At 46.4% G+C, this 25,958-nt stretch overlaps 1 protein-coding gene across 3 annotated transcripts in view; it reads left to right on the top strand.

Moving 5' to 3' along the window:
• LOC127571393 (ubiquitin-like modifier-activating enzyme 1) overlaps positions 1-25,958 on the top strand; it is a 258,873-nt gene that overhangs the window by 32,862 nt on the left and 200,053 nt on the right. For all 3 annotated transcript variants that reach the window (XM_052017709.1, XM_052017710.1, XM_052017711.1), the window contains exons 11-14: positions 1,826-1,936; positions 7,839-7,919; positions 8,916-9,071; positions 21,227-21,392. In XM_052017709.1, coding sequence (XP_051873669.1) covers positions 1,826-1,936; positions 7,839-7,919; positions 8,916-9,071; positions 21,227-21,392 — 514 coding nt within the window. The remainder of the gene's footprint in view (positions 1-1,825; positions 1,937-7,838; positions 7,920-8,915; positions 9,072-21,226; positions 21,393-25,958) is intronic.

Here is a 25,958-nt window from a genome sequence, read left to right as displayed (position 1 = left end):
CAAATAAGGATGGGCAATTAATGCTGCCCTTGCCAACAATGCCTACGTCCCCAAAAAAAAATCAATCAATTAAAAAAAGGGTTAAAAACCAAACTGCGGGAGGAACTCAGCAGGTCAGGCAACACATGAATGATAGAAAAATAGGGGGCTATGTGGGAGGGAAGGGTTAGATAGATCTTAGAGCAGGGATAAAATGTCAGCACAACACTGTGGGCCAAAGGTCCTGTACTGTGCTGTGGTGTTCTATGTTCTATCTGTGGAGACAGAGGGATGGTCAATGCTTCGGATCAAGAACTGGATCGCCAACCATTCCTTTGCCTGCACAGATGCTGAGTTCCTCCAGCAGCTTGTTTATTCCAGTATCTGCAGTCTTTTGTCTCCAGTCAATTAAAAAAGTGTTGCAGTAGCTTAGTGACACAGAGGATGAACCAATAACTCAAACGAATGTTTAAATCAGGGGGCAAGTTTTCCATGTGTTGTGAGTTCAGCAGGAACAGGAGAATAGGATGTAGATACATCTAGGGAGCTATGTCATAGAGAGCTACAACACAGGTTAGGTCCCCTGATTTTGTCTGGATCACAGCTGAGGTATAAGAAGGAGCATCAGAGGTTGAGGGGAGACCTGAAGAAAATTTCTAAAATTATGAGAGGCTTTGAATAGGGTAGACAGTCAGAATCTCTTTCTCAGGTGGTAGAAATGTCGAATACTGGAGGGCATGGCTTTAAGGTGAGAGGGGGGAAAGTTTAAAGGAGATGTGCGGGGCAAGTTTTTTTTCCACACAGAGTGGTGGGTGCCTGGAATGCGCTGCCAGCTGAAGTAGTGGGTAATGGATGCGATAATGGTGTTCAGGAGGCTTTTACATGAATATGGAAGGATATGGATTGGTAAATTAAATTTGATAAATTGGTTTATTATTGTCACATGTGACCAAGGTACAGTGAAAAACTTGTCTTGCATACTGTTCGTACAGGTCAATTCATTACACAGTGCGTTGAGGTAGTACAAAGTAAAGCAATACAGAATGCAGAATAGTGTCACAGCTACAGAGAAAATGCAGTGCAGGCAGACAATAAGGTGCAAGGTCATAACGAGTTAGCTTGTGAGGTCAAGAGTCCAGTTAATTGTACTAGGGGACCATTCAATAGAGCGGGATAGAAGCTGTCCTTGAGCCTGTCCTTGATCATGTGCAGGTAGAAGGGATTAGTTTAATTTGGTATCATGGTCGGCACAGACATCGTGGGCCGAAGGGCCTGTTCCTGTGCTGTACTGTTCTGTGTTAAGAAGCAACTGACAGAGGCTGGGACTGAGAGGATTGTGTGTTAATTTATGGATAATATGTGAGAACATTTTGGTGTTGACCTGAAGGGTCAAGTCTTTGGTGTGGCGTGAGGGAAGATTTGGTGAAGCAAACGCCACTGTGTTGGTACCAGCTCATGTCCCACAACCTCTGCATAGGTCTGTGCCCCACAGCCAGGGTGATGATCCCAGTGATCACACGGGCCTCCAACTAAGGAAATCAACACAGTCATCCCCTTCCCCACCACCCTCTCGGGTTCTGAGTGCTGACCTGCTCTGTCGATGCAGGTTCAAAACTCTTTGAGCTTGTGTTAGCTGAGGCTCCACGAGGCACCTTTGATCAGTTGACGTCCCTCTATAAACCCTGATGCTTTGAGTTGTACTTAGACGGCATGTGGAGAATGGATTCAGCAGAGTAAACCCCACAAGCCAACCTGAGCTCCGGTCTTTTGGAGTTGGAATAAAACAAACGTTGCTTAATTAATGTTATCGCCATCTTTTCAACCTCTCTGTTATCTATTGCTTCAGGCCTGCACTGGCAAGTTTCTGCCTCTCAATCAGTGGATGTACTTTGATGCGCTCGAGTGTTTACCGGAACAAAGTGAAGAGGTCCTTGTCGACGAGGAAACCTTCCAACCCGTAAGTGTCAGCTGCGTTTCTCACTCCTTGCCACTGGCTCCCTCTGTCTCATAATCAGCACAACTCTCCTCATGAATCCTGCAGCCTCCTCCTGTGTTGATGTGACTCAGTTACTATTTCTGTTGGGCTGGTTACAAATAAGAAATAAGGACTTGCCTCTGGTCACGGTCGTACAACACAGAAACAGGCCCTTCAGCCCACTATGTCCATGCCGACCGTTCTGCCCATCTCCACCAATCCCAGCTGCCCGCATTAGGACCCTGTCCTTCTATGTCTTGCCTATTTAGGTGTCTGCCTAAGTGCCTCTTAAATGTATTAATTATATCTGATTCCACCACCACCTCTAGCAGTGAGTTCAGCCACTCTATTTAAACAAAACTTTCCCCTCAAACCTCCTACCTCTCTCCTTAAACCTATTCCTTGTTGTTTTTGATACCCCCAACATGGGGCAAAAGATTTTGACTGTTTACCCTCTCTATGCCTCTCATGATGTTATACACTTCTGTCAGGTCACCTTTCAGTCTGCTTCACTCCAGGGAAGAAAATGCTCAGCTTATCCAATCTCTCCCCATAACTAAAGTCTTCCAAACCAGGCAAGATCCTAGTGAATCTCCTCTGCACTCTCCCGAGCACAATCACATCCTCAATGTTTTCTGTGGGAACAGTGCACCATTCACTCCCTCAAGCTCTTCCACCATTCAGTGAGATCATGGCTCCTCTGTATCATAGCTCCATTTGCTTACAGTGATTCAATATGTCTTAAAATCCTTGCCCAGCAAAGATATTTTGATTTAAAAAAAATATTAATTGAGGCTGCATCTGCTGTTATTGAGAGTTTCAGCCGCTCTGTCTGTGGGTAAGTGGTCTGGTGTGATTTTAAGGTTCCACCAGCAGAGAAAGTTTCCCCTGTCCTAATAGTTCCTCTCCGTACTCAAACGAAACTCAGTGAAGATCACCTTTTCATCTGCTGCACTCAGGGAGATTGATTTTTATCTGATCTCTCCTTATATTCCAAACCTTGTAGTTGAGTAACATCCCCTCTAACCCATTTAAAGTGACCTGTGGAAGATATTCCAGCTCTGGTCAAACCAGGGCTTTGTACAGGTATTGCAAGACTCTCAACCATTACTTACTATAACACATTTGGAGGCCATTCAGCCCATCAAGTTCCGGTCGAGCAATCCTATTCCTCTTCCCTTTTCCTTGTAGCTCTGCAACTTACTCTCACCCACATGCCATCAACTCCAGTTTTGCCTCTTACCCAGACTAAGGGGTAACTTGTGGGAGACATTTAACCTACCAGCCTGTTTTTGGGATCCAGGAGGAAAATAGAGCACCCGGGGGAAACCCACGCTGTCACAGGAAGAACGTGCAAACTCCACAAAGACAGCACCCAAGGTCAGGATGGAACTTGGGTCCCTTAAGCAGTGAGGCAGCAGCACTAACCGCTGTACCACCATGTCACCTTTTATATTCCAGCCCTCCCAGTTACAAAGGGCAACATTCCTTGCCCTTGTTGATCAGACCTTTGCATCAAACCACCACATTTTATGATCTATAATTATAGTCCCTTGGATCTCCAGTGTTCCTCTATTTAAATGATGCACCATCCACCCTCCTGTGATCCAGAGTAGGCAACCTTCCCATCTACCTGCACTGAAATACATCTACCAAACTTCCCCACTATTACAGCGCCAGCGACCTGGGTTCAATTCCCGCCGCTGTCTGTAAGGAGTTTGTATGTTCTCCCTGTGTCCGCGTGGGTTTCCTCTGGGTGCTCTGGTTTCACCCCACGTTCCAAAGACATACGGGTTAGGAGCTGTGGGCATGCTATGTTGGCGCTGGAAGAGTGGCGACATTTGCGGGCTGCCCCAGCACATTCTCAGTAACGCAAAAAGACTCATTTCATTGTGCGTTTCGATGTACGTGTGACTAATAAATAAATAGCTATCTAATATCCTTATCTATCATTCATTGTATCAAATGTATCACATCCCGAGGGATCCCAAAAAGCTTCATGACCAATGAAATCTTTTGTGAAATACAGCACCTAACTTGAGCACAGCAAGATCCCTGCACACAAGCAAAATAAAGTCCTTTTTAATTTTTGGTTGAGAGGCAATTGCATCAGGATTTCTTGGTTTTTCTGCAAATGGTGCCCTGGGATCTTTCTCCTCCTCCTGAGAAGGTTTAATGTCCTGCTCAGAAAGACTAGATCCTGCCAGGCCTGGAGTTTGATTCCACAACTTTCTAACCCGGGTACGGGGGCGCTGTCTGTTGACCTAAACCTGAAACAGAGTTGTCTCTGATTTCATAGAATCACAGAATGGTAAAGGTGCACAAGGAGGCCTCTCAGCTCTCTGAGCCCATGTTGCCTGTCTTCGTGGGCAACATAGCTAATCCCATCCCCACTGCAGTCCAGTCTAATTCCCTTTTGGAAGCCACACTTCAATCCGCCTTCAGTGCCCTGACAAACGTTAACCATTCTGCAATTCCTTTGGATCGTAATTCTCTGGTCTTCCACCAATGGGAGGAGGGACATCCTTGCAATAGAGAGAGTGCAGCAAAAGGTTCACCAGGTTGTTTCATAGATCGGGAGGATGCCCCTATGAGAGATTAATTGGACCGGACAAATGATCTCACTATGGGTAGATGTGGAGTGGATGACTGGGGTGTCTCAAACAAGGTTCAAAGAAAGGGTTCAACCATTCTGAAAAGAGTTAGAACATGGAACAGTACAGCACAGGAACAGGCCCTTCAGCCCACAATGTCTGCACCAAACATGATGCCAAATTAAACTAAATCTCTTCTGCATGGACATGATCCATATCTGTCCATTCCTTACATAATCATATGTCTATCGAGCAGCTTTTTAAACACCACCATTGTATCTGCTTCCAACTGTACCTCTGGCAGCCCATACCAGGCACCTACCACCCTCCGTGTAAAAAAAAACTTGCCCCACACCCCGCCACCACCACCACCTTAAATGCATGTCCTCTAATACTTGACGCTTCTACCCTTGGTAAAAAGATTGTCTACCCTATATGTGCCTCTCATAATTTTATAAACTTCTATCAGATCTCCCCTCAGGCTCCGATGCTGCAGAGAAAACAAGCCAAGTATGTCCAACTTCTCCTTCGAGCTCACACCCTCTAATCCAGGCAGCATCCTGTTAAACCTCTTCTGCACCCTCTCCAAAGCCTCCACATCATTCCTGCAAATGTTCAGAAGAAATTTCTTCTCCACCCAAGAGGCAAATGGACGCTGAGTTGTTGGGTATATTCAAGAAAGAGAGCAATTGATTTTAAGGGATGTCTGTTGAGGAAAGTAACATTGAATGGCAGATCAGACGTAACGGTCTGACTGTTCTCCTTTTTGAGATATTGAGTTCCTTATTATTTTGAACTTTTTCACATCTCTCAGCCTCTGCTCTGAGGAGAATGACTCCAGCTGCCCTTGTCTATCTGCGTAATTGAAAGCGCTCCTCCCTGAAGGACCCTATACCTCCTACCACGTTTCAATGGTTTTCTCAAACTATAACGTGTTTAAACTTCGAAAAAATTAGGAGTGGTACTGTTGCTCCTTCGCTTAAATTTGAGGAAGTTTGGAGTCCATTTATTCAGTATTTCCATATGATATAAGCAGACCTTTTTCGAATCCCTTTCAATAACCTTTGAATACAGAGACGCGGAGCTAACGACATAATAATGTTTTTTTTGAACCGAAGAAATATCAGTCCAGTTTTTTTTTTTGAAGTTTTTGGTTTGCTTTTGTTTACTTTTTTTTAAATTTGGGGGTTCTCTTTTCATATAATTAAATTTCTTTTCAATTTTTTTTTGTATCATGCTCACTTAGTAAGAGATTGGGAGGTCCAGATTATATATTTTACTCCCTGTGAGGGTATATATTAACTTATTATTGCCATCCCGATCTCTTCGCACCATGTGTATAATCACTAATGTTATGTATATTAATTTGAAATTAATTTGAAATTCAGCAAAAAGATTGAAAAAGAAAGAAAGCACTCCTCCCAAGAACTTTTTTAGTCTATCAGCCTCTGCAAGTCCTTCATTTCCAGCTGGAAAGGTAGTGGATAGATTGGATAAGCTCTCCTTACAGCAGAGAGCTTTGCGAGGAGATGTGAAAGCAAGCCAGGTTGAGTTTATTGTCATGTGCACAAGACAAGATATCTTCATTAGTCACATGTACATCGAAACACACAGTGAAGTACATCCTTTTGCGTAGTGTTCTGGGGGGCAGCCTGCAAGTGTCGCCACGCTTCTGGCGCCAACATAGCATGCCCACAACTTCCTAACCCGTACGTCTTTGGAATGTGGGAGGAAACCGGAGCACCCGGAGGAAACCCACGCAGACATGGGGAGAACGTACAAACTCCTTACAGACAGTGACCAGATTTGAACCCGGGTCGATGGCGCTGTAAAGCTTTACGCTAACTGCTACACTACCGCGCCTGCCCATAGGTGAGGTACAGTGCAGTGGAAAAACTTGCTTGTGGCAGCATCACAGGAATGTAGGTACAGACAACAACACAGAATATAAATTATACAAAAAGACTGTGTAAAAACAAGACCTTAGTGCAAAAAGCACAAAAATAGAAAGACTAGTCTACGGTAGTGCAAGAGGTGGTCTTTGGTGTCCATTGTTGAGGTAAGGTTAGGGTTGTGCAGGCTGGTTCAAGAACTTGATGGTTGTAGGAAAGTAGCTGTTCCTGAACCTGGTGGTGTGGGACTTCAGGCTTCTGTACCTCCTGCCCGAGGGTAGGCATGACCCGGATAGTAGGGATCCTTGATGATAGATGCTGCCTTCTAGAGGCACTGCTTCATGTAGATCCTGTCAGTGGTGGGGAGGGCTGTGCCCACAGTGGACTGGGCTGTGTCCACTACTCTCTGTTCAACCCACTGTCCACAAAGAATCATCCTGATTTACACCCAAGTCTCTCTGTACCTGCGCCCCTCTACATTATGTGGTCTCTTCTTCATTTTCCTACTAAGTTGCATCACTTCCCATTGTCCTGCATTAAACTTCATTGCCATATACCAGACCACATCCAAGTTTTGAGCTGTCCTGAAGCGTCCTGACCTGAAATGTTGACCGCCTGCTTTTCTCCATGGATGCTGCCTGACCTGCTGAGTTCCTCCAGCATCATAGTGTTTTTCATCTAGATTCCAGTATCAGTAGTCCTTTGTTTCTCTTTTACCAGATCACCCTGTCTGTGTCCTCTCAGTCTATCACTAACCCCTCTGCTTGCTGTACATCCAAGCTTTGTCCTGTCTGCAGATTGTGGAATTGTCTCCTGAATCCCCAGTTAATCTATATTGTGACTGATTATTTTTAAGTGGATGCTGACTGTCAGGATTGAGTAATTTGATGACAGATTCTGAGAACAAGTTGCCAAACAAGTTGTTAATTGATTAATTATCATTATCTGGGGCCAGAGTGTGTAAATGCGAGTTACTAGGTTAAACTGGTGTGGTTTGTCTGTCACGGGCATCAACAGATGATGTAGATTTGTGTATCTGATAAGACTTTGGAGAGTGTACTGATAACAATGAAAGACTGGCTGCTTCTACATAAGTAGCAAAAACACTGGATTTGTTGGTCACATTTGACACAATTAACAGTCAGCATAAAGCCATGGGGGTTAATATTTATAAAAGATCTGAATTTCAGAAGCAGATTGATTATCACTGACCTGTATGACGTGAAATTTGCTGTTTTGCCGCTAAATATCAGCAATCTTTAAAACATTGAAAGATGTGCTACGGTGAGGGTCAAATGACTATTCCAACTCCTAGTCCTTACTTTCTCATTGTATTATGTGGTGGTTCTTTGAGATGGTTCAGACTAACTTAACCAGTCTGTCTGTTTTTCTGTGCAGAGAGCTTGCCGCTATGATGGGCAGATTACGATCTTTGGGGCAGACTTTCAGGAGAAGCTGAAGGCACAGAAATATTTCCTGGTAAGTGCAGAACAAGGTCTTGCTGGAATATTATTCTTTGCCACCTCACATGAAAGATTTTGGTAGCAAGGCTCTCACTGATGAGAGAGTTGCCATGGAGGTTTCATTCATCAGCCACAGGAGTCACTAGTGCGGCCTGCATTTGTTGTCCATCCGCATTTGCCCTTGAGTTCCGTGCTCCGTACATGGATAGGAAGGGTTTAGAGGGATATGGGCCAAACGCAGGCAAATGGGACTAGCTCAGTTAGGCAACTTGGTCGGCATCCATGCTGTATAACTCTATGCCTCTGTCCAAGAGGGCAGTTAAGAGTTAACTACCCTCCCTAAATACAGCCCCTCCCCCTACAGTCATAGAGTCATACAGCATGGAAGCAGGCCCTTCAGCCCAACTGGTCCATGCCGACCAAGATTCCCATCTAAGCTAGTCCCATTTGCCCACGTTGGGCCCAGTTCCTGGCCCAGTGGGAAACCTTAGCTGCCTCTGCACCCCTCCCCACCCCCAGTCCCTGCCTGAGGTTGCCACAGTGACAAAAACAGGCCCTCTGGTCCACTGTGTCCATGCTGCCCCTTTTTTTTGTTCTCACTCGGACCAAATCTGTCTACACCTTGCCTACTTCAGTGCCTGTCTGAAGGCCTCTGCGGGCCTAGTGGTCATATCCGATTCCACACACCTCCAGTGAGTCCACTGGCCAAAGTAAATCCCCCTGCTCCCCAACCCTTCTCCCCACCCTTCCTTCCATTTCCCTCCTCTCGTTAATCTGGGGTCTTCCACCTCTCACCCGCCCCCTCCCCCCCCCCTTTCCCTTCCCCTGGAGACGTCAGGAGGAAATCCATCTCACCAACTTGCCTCTCTCTAAGGGTTTTTCCTCCACCACCCACGTTTCCCATAACCCCTGGGGGGGGGGGCTGCTCACTCACCTACCCCTCGAAGTTGGGGAAGACTGCATTTGCCCTCGGGAGGCCGCCTCACTCATCCTCACTGTGCTCGTCTTGCAGGTGGGTGCCGGTGCCATTGGATGTGAGCTGCTGAAGAACTTTGCCATGATCGGCCTGGGAGCAGGAGAAGGTGGAAGCGTCACTGTGACTGACATGGACACCATCGAGCGGTCGAACCTCAACCGGCAGTTCCTCTTCAGACCCAACGACATCACAGTGAGTCAAAACAAATGGCAGCACTTCTGGCTTGCTGGAGAGATCAGGAGATGATGGAGCTGGCCCGACAAAATTCGAAGCTAACCACCACCCTCACAAAAAAACATTCTGGATGATCCATGCCTCGGCCTCCATGTTAAACGTTCACCCTCCACTACTAGCACATTGCAACTATAGTGAGGGCCACCAACACGATATTTGTATTGGTTTATTATTGTCACTTCTACCGAGGTACAGTGAAAAATTTGTCTTGCATACCAATCGTACAGGTCAATTTATTACACAGTGCAGTTACATTGAGTTAGTACAGAGTGCATTGATGTAGTACAGGTAAAAACAATAACAGTACAGAGTAAAGTGTCACAGCTACAGGGAAGTGCATTGCAGGTAGACAATAAGGCACAAGGTCACAACAAGGTAGATTGTGAGGTCAAGGGTCCATCTCATCGTATAAAGGAACCATTCAATAGTCTTATCACAGTGGGGTAGAAGCTGTCCTTAAGTCTGGTGGTATGTGCCCTCAGGCTCCTGTATCTTCTACCTGATGGGAGAGGAGAGAAGAGAGAATGACCCGGGTGGGTGGGATCTTTGATTATGCCGGCTGCTTCACCAAGGCAGCGAGAGGTATAGACAGTATCCATGGAGGGGAGGCTGGATTCTGTAACACGCTGGGCTGTGTCCACAACTCTCTGCAGTTTCTTGCAGTCCTGGGCAGAGCAGTTGCCGTACCAAGCTGTGATGCATCCAGATAGGATAGGATACATACCAATAAGCAATCCCAACCCCTCTTGACAATGGGTAGGTACCCTTCCACACTTGGGACAGTCTTGCTTCCCTTGAAAACAAAAGTCAGTCATGTTAAGTTTCCAAAAATTACAGCCAATGAAGGGCTTTTTTGAGGTGCACTCACGTTTATGATGTGTGCACAGCAAGATCCCACATTGTTGTGATAATGATCAGGTAATCTGTTTCATTGACGTTGATGGGCCAGGGCAACTGTGGTAACTTTCTTGTGCTTCCTCCAATTAGTCACAAATTCATACAGAGATACAGCACTGAAACAGGCCCTTCAGCCCACTGAGTCTGTGCCAACCACGAACCACCCATTTGCACTAATCCCATTTTATTCTCTTTACTTTTATGTCAATTCCCCCCAGCTAGGGGCAATTTACAGTAGCCAATAAACCTACCAACCAGCACGCCTTTGAGATGTGGGAGGAAACCACAGCATCCAGGTGAAACTCACACGGTCACAGGAAGAGCATGCAAACTCCACACAGACAGCACCGGAGGTCAGAATCGAGCCTGGGTCTGTGCAGCTGTGAGGCAACAGCTCTACCAGCTGCACCACCATGCTGCTACATGGTGCCCTGGCATGTGTTATATGTGACTGAGCGAGCAGGTGGAAGTGGGGGGGGGGGGGGGGCGGGGGTGGAAGGTTGGCTTCAGTTTAATACCTTATCTGTAAGATGGTGCCACACTCCCTCACTTTTCCATCGGAGTGTCCGTCTCGATTTCTGTGTTCAAGGCTGGAGTAGAACTTGAAACAAGAAGAAACTTGGAACAACAGAGTTATAAGACTCTGGTTAGGCCACACTTGGAGTATTGCATTCAATTCTGGTCGCCCCATTATAGGAAGGATGCGGAGGCTTTGGAGAGGGTGCAGAAGAGTTTTAGCAGGATGCTGTCTGGATTAGAGGGTATGTGCTATGGGGAGAGGTCGGGCAAACTTGGATTGTTTTTTCTGGCGCAGCGGAGGCTGACGGGAGACCTGATAGAGGTTTATAAGATTATGAGAGACACAGATGGAGTAGACAGGTGGTATCTTTTTCCCAGGGTTGAAATGTCTAATACTAGAGGGCGTACATTTAAGGTGGGAGGGGGCAAGTTCAAAGGAGATGTGCGGGGCATGTTTTTTTTACACAAAGAGTAGTGGGTGCCTGGAACAGGCTGCCAGGAGTGGTAGTGGAGGCAGATACAATAGAGGCATTTAAGAGGCTCTTAGATAGGCACATGAGTATGCAGACAGAAGGGATAGTTTAGTTAGGCCTTCTATTACATATTTAATTAGTTCAGCACAACATCATGGGCTGAAGGACCTGTCCCTGTGTTGTACTGTTGTATGTTCTAAGAACATTTTGTCTCCAAGATGAGAGTGGACACAGAAGTACTTTTCCTTCCTACAGGACACAAGTCAGTAGGCCAATATTTTCACCAGCCGGCAGCTTTATTGCTTGATTAACCTTGTGACAGCCCAAATGTGGCCACATTAACATGGTGGGCGCTTTGCTCTCCGCGGACTAGGCCAATGTTTGAACCTGTTTCATTCAGCTTTGTGAAACGTCCACAAGGTGGCAGCAACACCCTACAGTTCAAAGTCTGGGGAGGCTGCTTGGATGGCAGAGGTTTCCCAGAGCTTGTGAATTCAGAGTGAAGTGACACTTCCACTGGGACAAACCACAATGAAAAGGTTTAGAGGCAAGGCAAGGATTTTAGTACAAGAGTAAAGACCCCTTCCTCTAGTATATAGGACCCTGGTGAGACCACATTCAGAATATTGTATAAAGGTCAGATCTAGAATCAGAATCAGGTTTATTATCACTGATGTATGTTGTGAAATTTGTTGTTTTGTGGCAGCAGTACAGTGCAAGACATAAAGGCATAAAAATTACTATAAGTTACAAAAATAAATAGTGCAAAAGAGAAATAACGAGGTAGTGTTCATGGACTGTTCAGCAATCTGATGGCGGAGGGGAAGAAGCTGTTCCTGAAACATTGAGTGTGGGTCTTCAGGCTCCTGTACCTCCTTCCTGATGGTAGTAATGAGAAGAGGGCATGTCCCGATGGTGAGGGTCCTTAATGATGGATGCTGCTTGAGGCACCGCATCTTGAAGATGTCCTTGATGGTGGGGATCACGAAGGATATACTTGAGATGGTGGGAATGCCCCAAAGGTTTACAAGATTTGTTGCCTGTATGGAGGCTTTGTACTATGAGGAGAAATTAAGAAACGGGCCCACGCTCTCTTGTGTTTCGAAAAATTAGAGTGACCTCATTAAAACATGCAAAATGCTTGCCTTCATCAGTCGAGACACTGAGTATAAAAGTTGGGAAGTCATGCTGCAGCTGTATAAAACTTTGGTCAGGCCACACCTGGAGTATTGTGTGCAGTTCTGGTTGCCGCATTACAGGAAGGATGTGGAGGCTTTGGAGAGGGTGCAGAAGAGGTTCACCAGAACGTTGCCTGAATTAGGCTGCATTACCTACAAGGAGAGGTTGGATAAACTTTGATTGTTTTCTCTGGAGCGTCAGAGGCTGAGGGGTGACCTGATAGAAGTTTATAAAAATTGTCAGAGTCATTTTCTCTGGGTGAAAGTACTAGAGGCACAGCTTTAAGGAGAGAAGTGGGAAGTTTAAAGAAGATGTGAGAGGCAAGTTTTTTTTTACACAGAGAGTGGTGGGTGCCTGGACGCGCTGCTAGGGCTGGAGATGGAAGCAGATACAATAGTGGCATTTAAGAAGCATTAAGACAGGCACACGAAACTGCAGGTTATGGATCATGTGCAAGCAGATGGGATTAGTTTAATTTGGCATCCTGGTCGGCACAGACATGGTGGGCCGAAGGGCCTGTTCCTGTTCTGTGTTCTATCTGTGTAAAATTTCTAGAGGGCTTGACAGGGCAGACGCAGGGATGTTATTTTCCCTGGCTGGGGTGCCTAGAACCGGGGAATGTCACTTTACAATAAGGGATCAGCCATTCCAAGGCAGTGAAGAGAAGAAATGTCTTTACCTACGGGTAGTGAGTCTTTGGAATCCTCTGCCCAAAAGGGCTGTGGAGGCTCAGTTCTGAGTATATTCAAGATGGGGTTTGTTAGACTTTCAGATATTAAGGGAGTAGAGGGACCTGGAATTAGCCCAGGCAGGTGACGCTGAGGTAAAAGATCTTACTGAATGGTGGAGTAACCACAGGGGGCTGACTGGCCTGTTCCTGCTTCTCTTCCTTAAGTTCTTGTGAATTGCTTGTTTTGGCAACTGCAGGATCAAGGAAGTAACCAAGTAGTTGCGTGCATCTCCGTAGACTTCAGCAGAAGAAACGTAGAACGAAATCAGAACAAAATCCTCATTTCCTCCCTTACAGATTGCTCCCCTTCTCTCCTGCCCTCTCACTCTTCTATTGCTCTTATTATTTTCGTTCACCTTCTACCCCCCTCTCTCTTTCTCTCACTGTCCCTTGCTCACTCATGCCACTCACTTCAATTCCACATGTCAATCCACGGCCTCCTGTACTGCCACGTTGAGGCCCGACGCAGGTTGGAGGAACAACACCTTCTGTTCCACGTTGGGACTCTCCAACCTGATGGCCTCAACATTGATTTCTCTAACTTCTGGTAACCACCCCCCCCCCCCAACTCCTTTGTCTTCCCTTATTCCTGTGGCTCCCTTCCCCCACCTTGATGACCTGCCCATCTCCTCCCCTCCCCTCCCCCATCCTTTATTCCATGGTCCACTGCCCTCTCTTACTGGATTCCTTCTTCTTCAGCCCTTTGCCTCTTCTACCTAAGTTTATTACATCTTCTTCCCCCCCCCCCACCACCCACCTACCTTCCCCCTCTCACCCGGACTCACCTATCACCCCCTCCCCCTACCCCCTCATTCTGGCCTCTGCCCTCTTCCTTTCCAGTCCTGATGAAGGGTCTCGGCCCGAAACGTCGACTGTTTATTTCCCTCCATAGGTGCTGCCTGACCTGCTGAGTTCCTCCAGCACTTTTTGTATACAAGATGATAAGCGGCATAGATCAAGTGGAGAGTCAGAGACTTCTTCCCAGTGCAACAATGGCTAACACGAGGGGGCATAATTTTAAGGTGATTGGAGGAAGATATAAGGGGGACGTCAGGGTTAAGTTTTTTCACACAGAGAGTGGTGGGTGCATGGAACGCACTGCCGGCAGAGGTTGTGGGGGCAGATACATTAGGGACATTTAAGAGACTCTTAGATAGACACATGAATGATAGAGAAATGGAGGGCTATGTGGGAGAGAAGGATTAGATAGATCTTAGAGCAGGATAAAATGTCAGCACAACATTGTGGGCCGAAGGGCCTGTACTGTGCTGTAGTGTTCTATGTCCTATGTATTGCTTTTTCTCTGTTGCTCACTTTCTTCTCTTTTTCTCTCTCTCTCATGATCCCTCGTTCGCTCTCTCTATCTCCTCTCTCTCACTATCCCTTACTCTTGCTCTCTCTGCTTCTCTCTCTATCATTCTCTGTCCCTCGTTCCCTCCTTGCCCTGAGTGCTCTCACTCTGCCTTTTCGACTTTGTCTTCAATGAGTCCACTTTGCCACAACGTTTTATCACACTTTCATGCGATGTGGCCTGGCACCAACCCTGCCCAAAATAATATTGCGGCTAACGGGCTGTGAGCATCAGAAAGCCCTCTCGTCATGTATCATCTGTTGCATCAAACTTGTAACGAGTAAGCAACCTGGGTCATCAAACTCTTCCAACTTCTGATCTCCCACGAGCAGAATAAACACCTTCCTTCCATGCCCTGTCTGCAGCAGTCCCTGGGTGCTGACGACTCCAGGTTGTTGGAAAACTAATCATTTGTTTTGAGCAGTAGAAAACTGTCTTAAGGTGGAAATCAGAATTAAGGAATATTTTGAATTGAATCACTGAATTGCATGCAATGAGTTTCTCTCTTGTACGATGTGTAAGCGGGTACACAGCAGCTATGGGATGGCAAACAAGGGACAAAGTGATGGTGCTCGTGCTGCTGTCTGGGACATAAGGCTTACCCCTAACGGCATTGGTGGCTGATTGGTAAATCGGATGCACGGTTAGTAAATTGGATCCAAAACTGGTTTGGTCATCGATGACAGAGGATAGTGGTGGAGGAATGTTTTGCTGACTGGAGGTTTGCGACCTGTGATGTTCCACAAGGATCATTGCTGGGACCTCTTGGAGGATAACGTAGCTGGTCTGATTGGTAGGTTTGCAGATGACATGAAAATTGGTGGAATTGTGGACAGTGAGGAAGGTTGTCCAAGGACACAGCAGGACGTAGATCAGTCAGAAATATGGGCGGAGACATGGCAGATGGAGTTTATGAGATATCTATTTATCAGTCACATGTACATTGAAACACACAGTGAAATGATTCTTTTTGCGTTACTGAGAATGTGTTGGGGGCAGCCCGGAAGTGTCTCCACTCTTCCGGCACCAACGTAGCATGCCCAGAGCTCCTAACCTGTACGTCTTTGGAATGTGAGAGGAAACCAGAGCACCCGGAGGAAACCCACACAGGCACATGGGGAGAACGTACAAACTCCTTACAGACGGCGGCGGAACTGAACCTGGGTCACTGGCACTGTAATAGCATTACATTAATCTGGGCAACTGTGAGGTGTCGCATTTTGAGAGGTCAAGTGCTTGAGGAAAGTATATAGTAAATGGCAGGACACTTATGAGCATTGATGTACAGAGGGATCTTGGGTGGCAAGTCCACAGCTCCCTGAAAGCGGCAGGTGGATAAGGTGGTAAAGAATTGATCGATGCATTGAATATAAGGGTTGGGAACATGTTGCACTGTATAAAACTTTGGTTGGGCCATTCTGGTTGTCTCACTATAAGAAGAATTGAATTGAATTAGTTTATTATTGTCACATGCACTGAGATAGAGTGAAAAGCTTTTGTCTGCATGCCATCCAGACAGATCATTTGTACATTGAGAATATTGGTACATTGAGATAGTAAAAAGAAAAACGGAATGCAGGATATAGTGTTATATTTGGTAATTGGTTTATTAGTGTCACATGTACCAAGATACAGTGAAAAGCTTTGTTTGCGTGCCATCCAGGCAGATCATTCCATACATAAGTATAATGAGGTAGTACCAAAGGGAAAATAGTAACAGAGTGCAGAATATAGTGTTGCAGCTGCAGAGAAAGTGCAGTGCAGGCAGCTAAATAAGATTCAAGGGCCAAGACAAGGTAGGTTGAGATACCTAGAGTTTATCTTTATTGGTATTGGTTTATTACTTTCACATGCATCGAGATACAGTGACAAACTTAATTTTGCAAGCCCTCCATACAGATCATTTCAAAATATAAGTACATTGAGGTAGTACAAGGGAAATACAATGACAGAATGCAGAATATAGTGTTACAGGTACAGAGGAAGTGCAGTGCAGGCAGACAATAAGGTACAAGAGCCATGATGAGGTAGATTGTGAGACCAAGAGTGAATCATTAACGTACAAGAGGACCGTTCAATGGTCTTATAACAGCAGGATAGAAGCTGCCCTTGAGCCTGGTGGTACGTGTTCTCAATCTTTTGAATATTCCACCCAATGGGAGAGGGGAGAATTGACAATGACCAGGGTAGGAGGGGTCGTTGATCATGTTGGCTGCTTTCCCGAGGCAGCGGGAAGTGTAGACAGAGTCCATGGAAGGGAGGCTGGTTTTCGTGATAGACTGGGCTGCGTTCACAACTCTCTACAATTTCTTTTAGAGAGAAAGTGCAGTTCACCTAAACAAATAATGTGCGAGGGCCATGCCGAGTTAGAATTGGATGTGGAGGCTGTGGAGAGGGTACAGAAGAGGTTCACCAGAATGTTCCTGGGGCATTAGCTGTAAGGAGGGTCACAGAGTTGTACAACACAGACACTGGCCCTTTGACCCAGCTCAAGGTTGGACAAACTTGGATTGTTTGCTCTGAAGCATCAGAGGCTGAAGAGCAACCTGACTGTACAATTAGGAGCGGCATTGATACAGTTGATGGTCTTTCTCCCAGGGTAAGAATGCCACATATGAGAAGGCATAGCTTTAAAGTGAGAGGGGTAGAGTGTAAAGGAGACGTGGTGGGAAAGATGGTAGTGTAGGGCAGGCACGGTAGTGTAGCGGTTAGCATAACACTATTATAGTGCCAGCAACCCAGGTTTAATTTCTGTCACTGTCCGTAAGGAGTTTGTACGTTCTCCCCATGTCTGCGTGGGTTTCCTCCGGGTGCTCCAGTTTCCTCCCACATTCCAAAGACATACGAGTTAGGAAGTTGTGGGCATACTGTGTTGGTGCTGGGAGCGTGGCGACACTTGCAGGCTGACCCCAGAACATTCTACGCAAAAGATGTATTTCACTGTGTGTTTTGATGTACATGTGACTAATAAAGATATCTAAGATTTTTTTCCACACAGAGGGTGGTAGGTGCCTGGAATGCGCTGCCAGAGGAGTGGTGGAGGCAGATACAGTAGCAACCTTTAAGAGTTATTTAGGCAGACCTATGAACATGCAGATTGGTATTGGTTTATTATTGTCACTTGTACCGAGGTACAGTGAAAAACTTGTCTTGCATACTGATCGTACAGGTCAATTCATTACACAGTGCAGTTACATTGAGTTAGTAGAGAGTGCATTGAGGTAGTACAGGTAAAAACAATAACAGTGCAGAGTAAAGTGTCACAGCTACAGAGAAAGTGCAGTGCAATAAGGTGCAAGGTCACAACAAGGTAGATCATGAGGTCATAGTCCATCTCATCGTATAATTGGAGGGATGGATTTAGTTTAGGTTGGCATCATGGTCAGTGCAGACATCGTGGGCTGAAGGGCCTGTTCCTGTGCTGTGATGTTCCATGTCCTATGTTCATACGTGTGGTCTGCTGTGCACCCAGCACCTTCTGTGGCTCTGAGCACATCCAGCTCGCAATCCCACTCGGAGGAGGCAGCAGGGTTGGACGGATTCCCTGCCGCCTCCTCCTCAAGACAGCTCTGTTCATTATCCAGGCTGACTTCAGCCAATTCTCTCTCTCGCAGTCTCTCGCTCTCTCTCTCTCTCTTTTTCTCTCTCTCTCTCTCTCCCTCTCTCTCCCTCTCTCTCACTGTCTCTCATGTGCTTGCTCTCTCTCTCTCGCTCTCTCTCTCTCACTCTCGCTCTCTCTCTCTCTCTCTCTCTCTCTGTTCACTGAAACCCCAACTCTAATTGAAAGTTGATTAAAGGCACATGTTGTGCAGGCATTCTGTGGATGATTGTTCCCTTCCCAGCCCCTCGGGCTTTGTGTCTTGCTCTGGTTTAACCCCACATGGTGCGATGGCCTTAGGCTTTTTGTCAACAACGGACGCTTGAGCTGTAGCCTTGAGAGATTCATTCCACCCTCAATACCGGAGCGTGAGCTTGCAGAGATCTGTCACGGAGCCATACTGCACGGAGACAGATCGTTCACCCCATCTGGTCTGTGCTGGCCCTCAAACACCCATTTAATTCCACCCATGTTCCCATCATTTCCCTTCTGATTCTACCCCTCATCCATGTACTAGGGGCAAGTTACAGTGGCCAATGATAGGAGAGGATTTTTTTTCTCTCTCCTCCTGATCCAACTGGACCCCATCCCCACTCTCTCTATCTGCCCATCACCCACACACTCATCCCTTTGGTTCCCCTCCATGCCTCCCTCCCTCCATTCCACGCTCCACCTTCCTCTCCTCTCAGATTCCATCTTGAGCCCTTTGCCTCTTCCACCTATCACCTCCCAGCATCTGCCTGTCACCTCCTTCACCTAGATCCACCTATCACCTGCTACCTCTTGCTCCACCCCTTTTTATACTCACTATCTTCCCCTTTCTTTCTGGTCCAGATGAAGGGTCTTGACCTGACACATCAACTGTCCATTTCCCTCCATAGATGCTGCCCGACCCTCCAGTGCTTTGTGTGTTGCTCCAGATTCCTGCATCTTCAGTCTCCTGTGTCTCGAGCTTAGATGGGAACCTTGGTCAGCATGACCAGTTGGGCCAAAGGGCCTGTTTCTGTGCCTTATGACTCTGTGACTAAGTTGGGGGGGGTGGGGAGGGGGGGGAGTGCGAGATCAAACACTCTCGAGCCCTCTCCACCATTCAAGAATATCATGACTGATCTAATCTTGGCCTCGACCCCAGTTCCCCACAACTCTCAGCCTCCCCTACAGCACAAAACCATGTCTATCTCCACTTTAAATGTATTCAGTGACTCCACCTCCTCAGCTCTCTGCAGCAGAGAATTCCAAACACTCACCACCATCTCCAGAGGAATCCTTCCTCACCTTAATCTTGGGTGGCTGATTCCTTATCCTGAGAAGGTGTCCCCATAGATCCAGACTTTGCCATGAGGGGAAGCATCTCCCCTATCTAATCCCAATAGCATTGAGTGTTTCAAGAAGATTGTCCCTAATTCTTCTAAATCCCTACAGAGTATAGGAGCTTGGAGTTCAGTTACTGAATGGGTGGCCGCTGGTAGTGAAACTAGAACGTAGAACATTACAGCACAGTACAGGGCCTTCGGCCCACAATGTTGTGCCGACATTTTATCCTGCTCTAAGGTCTATCTAACCCTTCCCTCCCACATAGCCCTCCATTTCTCTATCATTCATGTGTCTATCTAAGAGTATCTTAAATGTCCCTAATGTATCTGCCCCCGCAACCTCTGCCGGCAGTGTGTTCCACGCACCCACCACTCTCTGTGTTTTAAAAAAAAACTTACCCCTGACATCCCTCTTATACCTTCCTCCAGTCACCTTAAAATTATGTCCCCTCATGTTAGCCATTGTTGCCTGGGAAAAAGTCTCTGACTGTCCACTCGACCTATGCCTCTTATCATCTTGTATACCTCTATCAAGTCACCTCTCATCCTCCTCCTCTCCAAAGAGAAAAGCCCTAGCTCATTCAACCTATCCTCATAAGACATGCTCTCCAATCCAGGCAACATCCTGGTAAATCTCCTCTACACCCTCTCTAAAGCTTCCACATCCTTCGTATAGTGAAGCGACCAGAACTGAACATAATACTCCAAGTGTGGTCTAACCAGAGTTCTGTAGCGCTGCAACATTACCTCGCGGCTCTTGAACTCAGTACCCCAACTAATGAAGCCCAACACTCCATACACTTTCTTAACAACCCTATCGACCTGCGTGGCAACCTTGAGGGATCTATGGACATAGACCTCAAGATCCCTCTGTTCCTCCACACTGCTAAGAGTCCTGCCAAACACCCAAACTGGAGAAACACTGAAGTTTTGTATAGGGCTGGGGTTGGTTGGCCATTTCATGGAGGGTTATTTTAATATATCTGGTGTAGGGTGATCGTCTGCCTTCGCTGCTTTGTTCCTCTGATATCAGAACGGGCAGAGACACAGAACTAACCACATTGTTGGAGACACAAGAGATTCTGCAGATGCTGGAATCTGGAGCAACGCACACACAAAATGCTGGAGGAACTCAGCGGGTCAGGCAGCATCTATGGAGGGAAATAAACAGTTGACGTTTCGGGCCGAGACCCTTCATCAGGACTGGAAAGGAAGAGGGCAGAAGCCAGAATAAAAGGGTGGGGGGAGGGGGAGGAGCACAAGCCGCCAGCTATCACCTGCCAGCCTGTGCTCCTCCCTCTCCACCTACCCCTTATTCTGGCTTCTGCCCTCTTCCTTTCCAGTCCTGATGAAGGGTCTCGACCCGAAACTTCAACTGTTTATTTCCCTCCATAGATGCTGCCTGACCTGCTGAGTTCCGCCAGTGTTTTGTGTGTGTTGTTTTACCATGTTGGTTGTTTGTCCAGAGCACATATCCAACGTGAGTGCAAAATGGTCTCGAACCACAGGAAAGCTCCAAGCTCCAAGTTCCAGCAAAGACCCAAGCCAATTTAGACCACAAGATAAAGGAGCAGAATTAGGCCAGTCGGCACTTCGAGTCTGGTCTAGCATTCATTCATGGCTGATATTTTTTTCAATCCCATTCTCTTGCCTTCTCACCGTAACCCTCAACCCCTTGCCAATCAAGAACCTATCAGTCTCTGCCTTAAACACACCCAATAACTTGGCCTCCACATCCCTCTGTGGCAATGAATTCCACAGATTCACCACCCTCTGACTGAAGAAATTCCTCCCCATCTAAGTTTTAAAGGGACATCCCTTTTATTCTGAGGCTGTGCCCTTGGATCCTTGACTGTCCTACCAATGGAAACATCCTCTCCAGATCCACTCTATCCAGGCCTTTCAGTATCTGAGATTTGCCGAGATATCTGACGCTATGTTAGTTGCTGCTGGCTTCCAGCATGTTTCATTCTGTTACTGATGATCTCTGGGTTCCACAGTAGAAAACCATCAGGGTAATCCAGATTTCTGTTTTGTCTTAAACTCTGGGCAGACAATGAAGTCCGAGACGGCAGCAGCAGCGGTGAAGAAGATGAATCCCTCCATAAATGTCATTGCTCACCAGAACCGTGTTGGAGAAGAAACTGAGAATATCTATAACCAGGATTTCTTCAAGGATCTGACTGGATTGGCGAATGCATTGGACAATGTGCAGACTCGTAAGTGGCAATGTTTAAGGTTGAATACTCCATCGTTTCCAACCTACCTACTTGCTCTTGGGGCAGAAGCGCACTTCTTGTTGGGCTCATCTCAGACTGCCTTTTATCGAGTAACTTCATGGCAGCCCAAGGGTTTTCCTATCAATGAAGTGTGGTCACTGTTGCAGGAAATGCAGGAGCAAGTTTTAGCACAGCAAGCTCTCACCAGCAATGGTTTGATTGTGACCAGATAACCTCTGTTAAGGAGAGATAACTAAGAGCGTAACGGGAGGGGGAGTAATCAAACACCTTTAGGCTCTCTCCATCATTCAATAAGATCAAAACTGATCTGATCTTGACCTCGGCTCCACCTTCCTGCCTGTTCCCCATAGCCCTCTAATCTCCTACAGCACAAAACGTGCCTATCTCCACTCTGAATATATTCAGTGTCTCCACCTCCACAGCTCTCTGCAGCAGAGAATTCCAAAGATTCACAGCCCTTGACAGAGGAATTCTTCCTCATCTTAATCTTAAGTGGCTGAAAACCTTGTCCTAAGAAGGTGTCTCCTAGATCCAGACTTTGCCGTGAGAGGACGCTATCTAATCCCCTCAGCCTTGAATGTATCAAGAAGGTCGTCCCTAATTATTCTAAACTCCAGAGAGTGTAAGCTGAACATTTTTATCTTTCCTTATACAATAACCCCTTCATACCTTGAATCCAGTGAATTTTCTCTGCTCTGCCTTCAAGCCAAGTTCACCTTTGAACAAGGGGACCCAGAATCTATGGAAAGCTACCATGTGCAATGGTTTCTTTTATGTCCATCCAAGAGGGCAGATATCCAAAAGCTGGCACCTCTGACTATTGGCACCCCCAAGGCAAACACAACAGAGAGAATAAGGCAGGACCACAAGTCTCAAATTGTTCAATAAACAGTCCTTTAAAAAAGTTTTTTCTCACCCCCAGCGGGTACTTTGCAACCTGAGTTCAAATCAGCTGTGCAAGTTTCCTCTCAGTAAATGGAAGGTTGTTGAACATTCACTAATACTTACCCTTAAATACGTTCTGGAGTTGTGCCCAGTTTTGACAGTGTATCATGTCTCAATACTGTGCCGTCACCTCAGAAGTTAAAAGGAGCTTCTTTGTAAAAGTCCTAAATTGGGTAGCTAATCTCAACCTTGTTCGCAACAGCAAAAGAGGCAGCTTCTCGTACTTGGCACCAGTTGGCACGTAGTAAGTTGTTTAAAATACAGCTGGGCTTCTTACTGCGGTGTGGTCATTGGGATGGTGCCAATCCCTCCCCCAAGCTGACTGCAAGTTTCAAAGAGTTTGTGAAAGCCATGACTCCTGAAAAAAAAATAAATCCACGTTAAAAATTGAACCCTTTTCGGATAACACTGCAATGAGGAAAAGAGACCATGAGAATGTTTGTGTTGAGTTTAGTGTGGGGAGGAAGTTGGGGAGCAGGGGGAGGAATGGAGAGAAGGAGCTGAAACTGGCCTAGGAGCCTGAAAACCAAGGTAAAAGTTCTCCAAGTTGTGGAGTGTCCAGGCAATAGAAATGTTCTAACATGTGTCTATTGAGGATTATAAGTGGTGGCTTAGGAGAGTGGGAGGGTTTGTGGTGTGCAGAGAGGAAAACAGTCATGTTGTTTTCCCTTAAAAATGATTGGATGGTGCTGTAGTGCATCAAAATATCTTCCAGACCAAATATAGCATTGTCTGTGTGCCTCAATGGGAGGGAATAGAAGTTCAAGGGTGAGTGGGACACACCACTGGAAGCTCCAGGCTCATGTCATCTCCAATTGGGAGCAAGTGTCATTGAGCTGAGGAGCAGCACTGGGGGAGGATGGTGGGTCAGTCAGGGCACAAGCTGAGGAGGGGGACCACACCACAGCCACAGTAAGTGCCTTAGCGAGTTTGTCTACAGCCATTCCAATGTCGTTGCTGGAGTGGAAACCTGCGAAAGATTCGGCCAGAAATGCAGAAATCAGGATATAGAGTCATAGAGCACAGACACGGACCCTTTAGTTTACCATGTTCATGCCAACCATCAGGTACCATCTATGCTAATCCCACTTACCTGCACTAGGTTTGCAACCTTCTTTGCTTTGGTGATTCAAGTCTCGCCAAGACACTTCTTAACCGTGGTGGAGTCAGAGACCTCAGGCAGTGCGCTCCAGATTCCAACCAACCTCTGGGTGAAAAATCTCTTCCTCAGATCCCTTCTAAATTTCCTACTCTTTACCCCAAACCTCTGCCATTGGGCTCAGATACCCCTGCCTTTGAGAAAAGTTTCTTATTATCTACCCTGTCTGTGCCCCTCCATATCTCTCCATACCTCAGTCATGTCCCCCTCAGCCTTCTCTGCTCCAAGGAAAACAAACCAACCCTCTCTGGTCTCTCTTCAACTAAAGCTCTCCATCCCAGGCAACATCCTTATGAATCTCGCCTCCACCCTCCCCGTCCAGCACATTCTTTCCAGAGTGTGGCAACCCGAACTGCATACAGTGGTTCAACTGTTGCCTAACCAATGCTCTTTATAATTGTACTGTCCTGCTCTTATGCTCTATGCCTTGGCTAATGAAGGCAATTATCCCCTATGCCTTGTGAACCACCTTGTTTACCTATGCTGCCATGTCCAGAGATCTTTGGACGTATACGAGGTCCCTCTGTTCCTCAATACTCCCTGGGACCCTTCCATTCATGGTGCACATTCTAGTCTTATTAATCTTGCCTGGAAGATGTGAGCACATTCTTAGACTTGAGAAGAATGGTTCAAGATAGTTGAAATGTTGAAAGTGACAAGGATGGAGGTTTAGTCCAGGGGATAGTGCTCAAAGAGGAAACCAATTACACTGTCAGCTAGCATGGATACCAGGAGAGGAAGTCAGTGGCAAGTTGTTCGGCTTGGTTGGATCAAGTCAATTTATTGTCATATGCACAAGTATAGTGAGGTACAGCTACAATGAAAAACTTGCTTGCAGCAACACACAGAACATATGTTATAATAAATTATACAAGACAGTAAAGAGAAAAAAAAGATGTGTGCAAAATAAGACATTAGTACAAAACAAAAACACAATTAGAGACAAGTCCATGATAGTGCAGGAGGTGGTCCGTAGTGTTCTGTTGCTGAGGCAGGGTTGGGGTTATGCAGGTTGGTTCAAAAACCTGATGGTTGTAAGAAAATAGCTGTTCCTGAACCTGGTGGTGTGGGACTGCAGGCTTCTGTACCTCCTGCCTAACAGCAGCAGTGAGAAGAGGCCATGATCCGGATGGTGGCGATTCTTGATGATAGATGCCACCTTCTCGAGCACAAAGAAAGATGGAGAAAAGTTAGAGGAAGAAGTGGAATCAGGACTGTAGAAGCAAGCAGCCAGGGCATGGAGGATTCATTTGGAGGATGCACAAGGGCAAAGCGGGAAGCAGCAGAGGCAGATGGTCTGGACCTGAGAGACAAAGATCTGCTCTTGTTTGTTGAGGAGGTGAATGGAAGCTAGAGATTGTAATGGAGAAAATGGGCCAGGGTGACGTTTACTTCCCAGATAGCTTCTGGAATAATAAGCAAGGAGAAGCCTGCTGGAGCACGATTGGGTCCAGCCAGATCTGCTGATGAATGGTTAATCCAGTTGTCCACCAGGTAGGTTAGAAAACTGGGCCCCATTGACTAGAGGATTTACAGAGGATGAAATGAAAGAAAACCTTCTTTTGGCCAAGGACATCAGAGGTGGAGCTTGTGGAGTTGTTGATTGATGGACATGAACAGAAAGCCAAAGGCAGGACAACTGGAAATTTAAAAGGGTAATGTAAGTGACCTGAGGGATAGACCTTGCATGGATAGAGCTATATGATTGTGGAGTTGGATGGTGTAAGGTGATGTGGTTAGTTAGGATTGCAGAATATATCTGGAGACGACATTGCCTGGGATTGATTGCAAACAGAAATCTGTGCAATTCATAGGACAGAGCCCCACAGTTCCAGTCAGAATTCTGCCTGTTCTAAGCCAATTTGCCTTTTGACCTATTTGCTGGTTTAAACTTCACCACAAGCTTGTCTCTCCTCAATTAAGGCATTTAAGGAATAATAATCCACTTTATTACCAGGAGTAACTGGGAGACGTCTGTTTCCGGGCAGGGTCACGTCAAAGTTTCTGTGTGGGGTCGGGGAACTGTGACTTGGGTTGTCATGAACTTCCTAACTGTGTCTGCAATTTAACCCCCGGCAGTCTGTTTCGGACTAGTTTCTCATCCCTATTCCCGCAATTTCCTTTAGCTTCATAACACACTGAGAACTCTGTGTTCTTCCAATCATTCTTTCTTGTGTGCCTTTGATTAGCTTCACTTCCCGCTGGGAGCTTTGCCTTCCGTTCCTAAGCTCCAGGTTCCTCTGTAACTCTGTCTCTCTAATGTACCCTCCTCTATGAGTGCTCCCTAAAACTTTTCCTTATATTTAGATGTTTGGCTCAGTGTTGCATGTTGTCTGAGTAGGCTCCTGTCATGAGCATCAGGGCATTTTACTACATTAGGGGTGCGATCTAAATCCAGAGGGCTTTTGCTAAATTATTTATTGTAGTAGTACCAGAGCAAC

The sequence above is a fragment of the Pristis pectinata genome, chromosome 6 (genome assembly GCF_009764475.1).
Source record: "Pristis pectinata isolate sPriPec2 chromosome 6, sPriPec2.1.pri, whole genome shotgun sequence".
In the NCBI taxonomy this organism is placed as follows: domain Eukaryota; kingdom Metazoa; phylum Chordata; class Chondrichthyes; order Rhinopristiformes; family Pristidae; genus Pristis; species Pristis pectinata.
This window is presented reverse-complemented; position numbering and strand designations above follow the sequence as displayed.